Here is a 7888-nt window from a genome sequence, read left to right as displayed (position 1 = left end):
TGCGGCAGAAGGAGGAGGAGGAGGAGGAGGGGGGGAGAGGGAGGAGGAGGATGAGGAGGGGGAGGAGGAGGAGGTTAGGAACATCTCAGCAACAGTTGAAGCAGGAAGTGAACTCCTCATCAATCATTAACAGACAGAATAAATCTGACTGATAACAGATTTTATTAAAACTGAGCTCCTCTGTTTCTCTGAGTCTTTTAATACATTTTATTCTAACTGATGAATCAATAATCAGATGAGGACGTTGGAGAAACCAGAGAAAAGTTTTGCAGCCAAAATAATCCAGAACTCCTGAGTTTAATTTATTTCCCTGTAAGCTGAGAAAAAGCTCCTGATCGACACCTCCTCAGGGAGGATTTGGGATTTTAGATGCTTTTGTTTGACTCGGTTTCAGTTCTTGCAGCTGAAACATTTTCAGACAAAAAGTTTATTCTGTTTTTGTGTTTAAAACCACTCAACTCTGACCTCTGACGTCACTCAGGCAGAAAAAGGCTCCGAAACAAACAGAAAACTGCAAAAACTAAACTAAATTTAACAGCTGCAGGTATAAAACTAATAAATGTAAGTTTGATGGTTATCATTAATAATGTTTGCAGACAAAAGAAAAAAGAAATAATTTTGTTTATTAAAAGCATCAAACTGAGATTTAAAATCACGCGGTTGGTGAAAAATGACTTATTTTAATGACTTTTATTTTACATTTAAGCCTTAAATTTACTTTATGAAGCTCCTTTGTGTCACAACAGAAGAGCTGTGATAATAGCTGTGATTTTAGTTAAAAGGCTTTAAAATCTTTAATAAAGAACTAAATTATTAACAGCAAAGGCAGAAAAACGACCTAAAATCAAATCTGAGCCTCGTGCTTTAAGAGCTACGGAGATTTTAAACTTTATAAACTCCCAACTTCACAAATGTTCGTTTCACAGGAAAATGTCTGCAAACAGAACCACCTGTGTGCTGCTCGTGCTGCACCTGTTCCCGCCACTCCGCATGTGAAACTTCCTGTAGTTTTCAGTTTCACTTGAATAAAAATGTAAATTAAAGTTTGAAAAGTTTGTTTTCTTACTGAAAGCGCGACGGAAGCCTGTTTGTTGGTGGATTTATAGTCGGGTAAACTCATCTTGTTGTCCGGGAGTTCAGGCACGAGGGAAGACCTGCGCAGGTAGGAACCAGTGGGCGTGGCCTAACCCGGACCTGACCTCCTATTGGCTCTGAGAAGAGGTCTCACTCCGCAGCTTTTTCCTTCCATCTTAATTCCTCCCAGCATTAATAAACTCATTTATTTTATTGTGAAGGATTAAAAGCAGGTAAATTAAATGTTTGGTTGGATTTAAAACTACAGAACTTTAATGTTTTTATAACCGGCGCCCTGAAATAACCAGAGTGAGACACCTGGACCTGTCCTCTCAGGTGGAAGTCACATGACGTCCTTCAGAGCAGGAAACCTTTCAGCGCTCCAGGATGAAGCAGATTTAAACTCAGTCGGGATGATGAAGGCGCTTCATTTTTATAAAACCAACACAAACAACGACACTTCAGGTGTATTTTCCAGATTTTATTGTTTTTGTACACAAAATCACAGACTCTTCAGTCCATCCGGCTGAGAACCTGCAAACACAACACAGTTCAGTTAAAACTTTATTCCTCCTGACAAAGATTTACAAACATCTCTGTTATTTCAACCCTTCTCAGACAAATGCCTCGATGTCTTCAACTGGAAGGGCCTCGCGGTTCTGAGGAACCGGATCAGAACCACAGAACGTGAGTCTGAGCCAGTAAGCCACCAGGACCAGAGCGAGACCCGCTCCGACTCGTCATCGTCTCATCACCGAAGGGACACAGCCCAACCCTGACACCGGGAGGCCTCGCTCACCTTCTATGCGGTGGGGACAGGTGCTCCCTGCGGCATGACGGGCACCTCGGGCTTGGCCCCCTTCTGCTCAGACATGGGTGTGGTCGGCAGGTTCTCCTCCTTCGGCTCCACGATGCTGACGTGGTCAGGCAGGGGCTTCTTGGGGCCAATCTTGCCGCTGGGGTCCCAGGGCAGCATGATCTTCACCTTGATGCCCAGCACACCTGAGGATGACCCGACAGGCTCGTGAATGCCCCCGGCGCGGTGGCGTTCGAGCGCCCGGCGGCGAGCGGTACTCACCCTGCCTCAGCAGGACATGGCGGACGGCTGTGTCGACGTAGTAGTTGACGGGGTCTCCGCTGTGGATCATCAGGCCGTCCACAAACTTCATGGACTTGGCTCTCTGACCCCTCAGCTTGCCGGAAACCACCACCTCGCAGCCTTTGGCGCCGCTCTCCATGATGAACCTCAGAACACCGTAGCAGGCCCTGAAAGACACGAGCGGCCGGAGAACATCAGACCAGCTGCAGGAAGAACAGCTTTTTAAGACCATCTTCTTATTTCAACCCTTCTCAGACAAATGCCTCGATGTCTTCAACTGGAAGGGCCTCGCGGTTCTGAGGAACCGGATCAGAACCACAGAACGTGACTCTGAACCAGTAAGCCACCAGGACCAGACCGAGACCCGCTCCGACTCGTCATCGTCTCATCACTGAAGGGACCCGAATAAAAGCAAACACACGGATCAGATACACAAACATTAATGTTTACAGTCACACAACAAACTCAGATTTTTACACTTTAATCACTTCATCGGTCTTAAAAAACTAACAAAACCAGAAAACTGGTCTCTAATCAGAACCTCCAGGACGTTCTTTTATCACTTCCTGCAGTCAGACTGAAAAGTGCTGCTTTAAAGACAAATAATTAAAACCTACGGCCTCCAGGAAGCTGTCCATGTCGACACAGATGTTATTTATTTCTGACATCAGCTGATAAAACTGTCAGTCTGGATCCAGTTGACAGGTTCAGGTCTGGATCTTCTGCTCCACAACAACCGATCAGATTTAACAACTCGACTCAGATCTCCTCCATGTTTTGTTGCCAGCAGGTCCTTTAGATCCCGCTGGTTTCCCATCGTTCACTCGCTCTTACACCAGAAAAAGGCACTAGTTGCTTTTTATTTTAAACTAATCTTTAGAGTCTAGTCTGCCTGCTCTCCTCTGATTGGATAAAACTTTGGCTCTGGTTGGTTTCATCCTTGTATTATAATTAGATTGGATGGCTTTAACAGACAGAAATTTGTTGAAGCGACGGGGTCACTAAGGCGGTTTCTCACTGAGATGAGGCTAGCTGCTGGAAAATATGTGAATTTTCAGCTTCTGTCTTGTTGAACTCCGTGTGTAACTCAAGTGTCCATTGAGCCGAGTTCTGACCCATCTTTGTGTGTTCGGCTTGATAAAACCTCTCTGATGTGCACATTATTTTGCTCCCTCCTCAGCAGCTGCCCATGTTCAGGGTTCAACCTGCTGGAGTTCACTTCAGACCTGGACCAGGTTTTATTATTTATCATCTGTGTGCTGTCTCAGATGTTTCCTGTCAGAGGACAGCTCCGGCGCTCCTGAGACGCCCACGATGAGTCGCTGCTTATTTAAAGAGTAAAGCTGCTGAACATGTTTGAAACTCAGACCCTCAGGAACCTTCTTCATGACGCCGTTCTGCACCTCTACCTCATTATTTCATCTAAACAGGTTTAGAGTCCCACAGACCTAATCTTGAAGAAACTGCTGCCTGCGTCAGTCTCTCCATCTGAATTAAAGTGAACTCTTCGACTTTAATCCAGTCAGATGTTTTTGTTTAACAACATTTAAAATATACCAAATAAATAACCACTTAGAGACATCTGATATCAGCCAATAAAGTCTGAAAGTTTAAAGTTTTGAAAATCATTTCCCAGACAGACAGCAGCTCTGATGAAATCAGTGAATGAGGACCACGGACTTGTGGGTGTTGTAGGGATGATGATGATGATGTATGAATATGCTGAATATAATTTTAATTTTACCTCCTCACAGCCAGACCTCCCAGCAGCTTGTAGCGCAGAGACTCAGCCTGAGCGATGGCACAAAGACCACGAGTGGCAACTTTTTCAGCATACAACTAAAAACAAGGGAATAAGAACACATCTGTGACTCCAATCATACTTTATTCAACAAAAAAACTAAACATTAGAGACAAAACTGCCTCTACACCCGCTGCTAACTCAGAGTAACGTGGGATTTTTGCAGGCCTGGACCTGAATCCTGTTTTTAAATCACAGCGAATTCTTCATTTTCTACCCTTCTCAGAAAAATGCCTCTGTGTCTTCAGCTTCAAGAGACCTCCTGGTCTGAGGAACCGAGGCAGAACCACAAAACATGGTTCTGAACCAGTAACCTTCAGAACCAGGTGTGGTCCTGTTCCGTCTCGTCATCGAATCATCACCGAAGGGGAATCTGAGATCAGTGAACTGTTAATGATTATCTGAATGGTTACAGAAGCACAAATCTGGGTGAATTTATAGAAAATAACGATGATAGTGTGCGCACTAAACCCAGCCTTTGTTTTGGTGAATAAAAGTCAAAGAGTATGATTTTAACACCAGGGACTTCTTTAGGGAAATGAAGCAGATCTTAAAAAATAAAGATTGTGTTTAAATAAAACCAGCCCGTCCTGCAGCCGACCCGCCTGGATGAAACCGTCACAGTAAGACGACGTCCGTCTGTCTTACCTCCACGCTGCCCTCAGGGAACCCGAACCTCTTCTGAACCACAGCGGTCAGCTCTCTGATCCGACGGCCCTTCTCCCCCAGAACATTCTGGGTTCTACAAGAAGAAAAATAAACATTTTAGGTCACACCACAGAGGAGGAAGCCCACAAACTAACCGTCCTGTCAGGGATCGATCAGAGAGTGTGGATGTAGTTTACTACACTGAGCTGGTTCCTGTTTTATGGATTAAAGTCCTGATCCTGACCTCTGAACTCTACAGACCTGAAAACCACATCCAACAAAGACAATTATCACCTTTAATTAGCAGCTTAGCTGTAAGGCTGGTTCCAGTTTTGAACCATGCATCAAACTTCCAGCAGCTTAGAAAAAAAAATTAAATTATTAAACATCCGAGACGTGTTTAGTTAGGAAAAACCTGAATATTCAGGACAGTTTGAACTCATCAAGCAGAACTAACTAATCTAATATCACCGGTACAATTAAACAGATCACGCTGACCCAACGGGTCGTGATTTCTGTCGACACAATACCAGCAAACACTGAAGATCTCAGCGAATTTCCTCTCATCTGTGAGTTTCTAACTGATAAAACGAGATCTTCAATTTCTGCTTACAGAGGTGAATATTTAACAACAGCAAATAGAAGATCTGCACAAACAGGACGGCTCTCTGGTTGTTTCTGTGAACTATAAAGAAATAAACAAAGCGCCAGCTGGGACTGCTTTCAGCGCGGGTGAAGGCGGCCATCTTCTTTCTCTGATTTGTTCAACACGCCGCTGGACGCCGCAGGTCTCCTCACCTCGTGGCCAGGATGATGATCTCCGTCCTGGTCGGGGTCACGCGCACCTCCACACCTGAGTATCCATCCTCGGCGAGCTCGCGGGTCAGAAACTCGTTCAGCTCTGCCTTGAAGATACCGTCTGCAACGAACTGCAGACAAAAACAACATTTATTACGACAACAAACGACCCGGAGACGCAGAAGGTAACGGACTGTCCGAGGGGAGGGTTTTGAAAAACAAATTCACAGAAAGCTCTGACGAAGCTCGGATCTTTGGGAACTTGTCCTGTTAACCTGGGCGTACAGGTGAGGCAGCAGCTGCTCACCTGGTCCTTAAACGCTTAAGTTCATCTGATGATGTGATCCTTCGGGGTTTAGGTGAATATTTTGCCAACTTCTGGAGTTCCAGAGCTGCAGACCGACATTACATCACAATTTAACTCTTCTCTAATTAGTTACTAGTTTAACTAACTTATTTTAACCTAATTAAATTATTCCAACACCAATAATAATAAGTTTCAACACTAGCGACTAATTTCATTTGAACTGGCATTTAATCTAAAGGCTAAACAATTAAAAATAATGTATTAACAGTAAAGTTAACACTCATCATTCAGATCTTTGTTTATGAACCTAAAGAGTAATTTTATCCCCATAAAGCTTCACTTTGACGCGTTAGCACCTAGTTAAAGGACGCTTGTTTAAATAAACAGGACTGACGGCACAGATTCGGTAAGAGGCTCGGTTCTGTGCTCGTGGACCTAGCTAACCTGCTGAAATGATTTCGGAACATTTTAAAGTTTATTAGTTAGACATTCCGGGCCTGACATTTAACCGGAGCTCGTGCCGGTTTCACAGCTCTTCCTGCGGACAGAGCCATGTTAGCTACATCTGGCGCCGCCAGAATCTGGATCAATCCTCCCCGAACCGGACCAGGACGGGACCAGCCGGTACCGCGACAAGCACGGGACGCCCTCGTCCTGCTCAACATGAAGGTATTTCGACATAAAAACGCTGCCCGGGAGAGTAAAAGAGCGATAAAACACCGCTAACCTTCCTCTTCTTGGAGATTTGCACCGCCATCTTCGAAAAGGCCGTAGACAGGAAAGGACCGGGGAAGGATGCGGAAATGCTTTTATACTAAACAGCAAACTTCCTGTGACGTAATATTCAAGCGACCGCAGGGAAATGTATTTTTGTGCTATAAGACTCATTTGCAGCTTTGTTTCTAGACTCATTTCTGTGTAAATATACTGTCTTTACAGTTTAATGGCCACAAACAGATTTTTTTAAAACTCAAACTTATGACAATTTATATACAATTATATTGCATTTACTGTGATATTTTTCTTATATCATTTGCAATTTCCAATTCTTCTCATTTGTAATAGTCTATAAATATTATCTTGCTATATTTTTGTTTTTATGCTTGTTTTGTTTCACTGTTGACCTTTTAAAGTGTCAGTGGTGAAATTTATTTATTTATTTTGTCTTGCACGACACAACATAATAATGTATGTACATAACTTATTTATTTAGCATAATGAAAATACACAAGATTCAAAGTTTGATCAATTTATTAGAGGTATCTTTTTATACTAATTTTGCAATTATCAGTGGTTTAAAGGTATGTTTGTAAATTACCTTTCAACAGGTCAGACTGAGGGCTTCTCGTGGCACAACACTTGTTTGCACAGCTTTTTGTTTTACTGACCTTCCAACTATGTAGTAAAGTTTATATTTCGTTTTAGTGTTTAGCAGAGAATATAAACCACCAACTCCCAAGATTTTTAAGAACTGATTTTTCTCTTGGTTGATGTCTGAATAAAGATTCTGTGTTATTAGAGAAGAAGCGCAGAAGAAAACTGTTTTGTGTACAAAATAAATAATACCTGATGGCACTGTAAAGGCCTTTTATTTATCTGGTCATATAAATATTACCTACACTCACAGAGAAAGATCTTGTTAAATATATCTGTTTAGAAGTTCTCCAGCTTCTCAGACACTTAAAATTCAACATAAAAATGTATTTTACTGATAAAATAAATCCATCTAACCTTCCTGTTTGAGTTTTATCAGTTTTTCTGTTAGATTCTACATTTGAACGTTTCCTGACTTTTGTTTGTTTTGTTTTTCTGCCCTCTAGTGTCGAGAAAGAGAAACTACCACGACTGGGTATAAAAGAAGCAACTCGAAACAAACATCTACCCAATAAAAATCCTGTTTGTTTTGTTTTGTTTTGTTGAGGTCTGCGAGAGTCTGAAATCTGGAACAATCTGCAGGTTTTTGGACTCTGGGAAATCTGATCTGGACTGCAGATCTGTGGGACATCAGTGCTAACCGCTGAACACCCCGACTGGACAACGACTTAAATGTTGTTAAGTGTTTACAGTCTATTTAAAATTAGTGCACAAGCCAGACAGACAGACAGACAGACAGGCAGGCAGACAGACAGGCAGGCAGACAGACAGGCAGGCAGACAGACAG

General features: G+C 42.8%; 2 protein-coding genes and 3 non-coding genes across 5 annotated transcripts in view; all 5 read right to left on the bottom strand.

Annotated features, from left to right (window-relative positions):
- kctd14 (potassium channel tetramerization domain containing 14) overlaps positions 1 to 1135 on the bottom strand; it is a 3383-nt gene extending 2248 nt beyond the window's left edge. The window contains exon 1 of the mRNA XM_037979573.1: positions 1068 to 1135. Within this exon, the coding sequence (XP_037835501.1) occupies positions 1068 to 1120 (53 nt within the window). The 5' untranslated portion in view covers positions 1121 to 1135. The remainder of the gene's footprint in view (positions 1 to 1067) is intronic.
- Positions 1136 to 1540: 405 nt separating this feature from the next.
- Positions 1541 to 6557, bottom strand: rps3 (ribosomal protein S3). The gene is made up of 7 exons (XM_017431067.2): positions 6455 to 6557; positions 5421 to 5551; positions 4623 to 4716; positions 3918 to 4012; positions 2153 to 2340; positions 1874 to 2076; positions 1541 to 1608 (listed from the first exon to the last, which is right to left on the bottom strand). Exons 1-6 carry the CDS (start codon positions 6482 to 6484, stop codon positions 1877 to 1879), a joined length of 738 nt encoding a protein of 245 aa, XP_017286556.1. The 5' UTR covers positions 6485 to 6557; the 3' UTR covers positions 1541 to 1608; positions 1874 to 1876.
- LOC112451092 lies at positions 1684 to 1834 on the bottom strand. The gene has a single exon (XR_003039839.1). It is a non-coding gene; the product is annotated as a small nucleolar RNA SNORD15 (small nucleolar RNA).
- On the bottom strand, positions 2420 to 2570 carry LOC112451090. The gene has a single exon (XR_003039837.1). It is a non-coding gene; the product is annotated as a small nucleolar RNA SNORD15 (small nucleolar RNA).
- On the bottom strand, positions 4192 to 4341 carry LOC112451093. Its single transcript, XR_003039840.1, has one exon. It is a non-coding gene; the product is annotated as a small nucleolar RNA SNORD15 (small nucleolar RNA).
- Positions 6558 to 7888: the final 1331 nt, after the last annotated feature.

This window comes from Kryptolebias marmoratus, linkage group LG2 (assembly GCF_001649575.2).
Source record: "Kryptolebias marmoratus isolate JLee-2015 linkage group LG2, ASM164957v2, whole genome shotgun sequence".
NCBI classification, from domain to species: domain Eukaryota; kingdom Metazoa; phylum Chordata; class Actinopteri; order Cyprinodontiformes; family Rivulidae; genus Kryptolebias; species Kryptolebias marmoratus.
The sequence above is the reverse complement of the archived record's forward strand: the minus strand, read 5'-3'. Positions and strand labels throughout refer to the sequence as shown.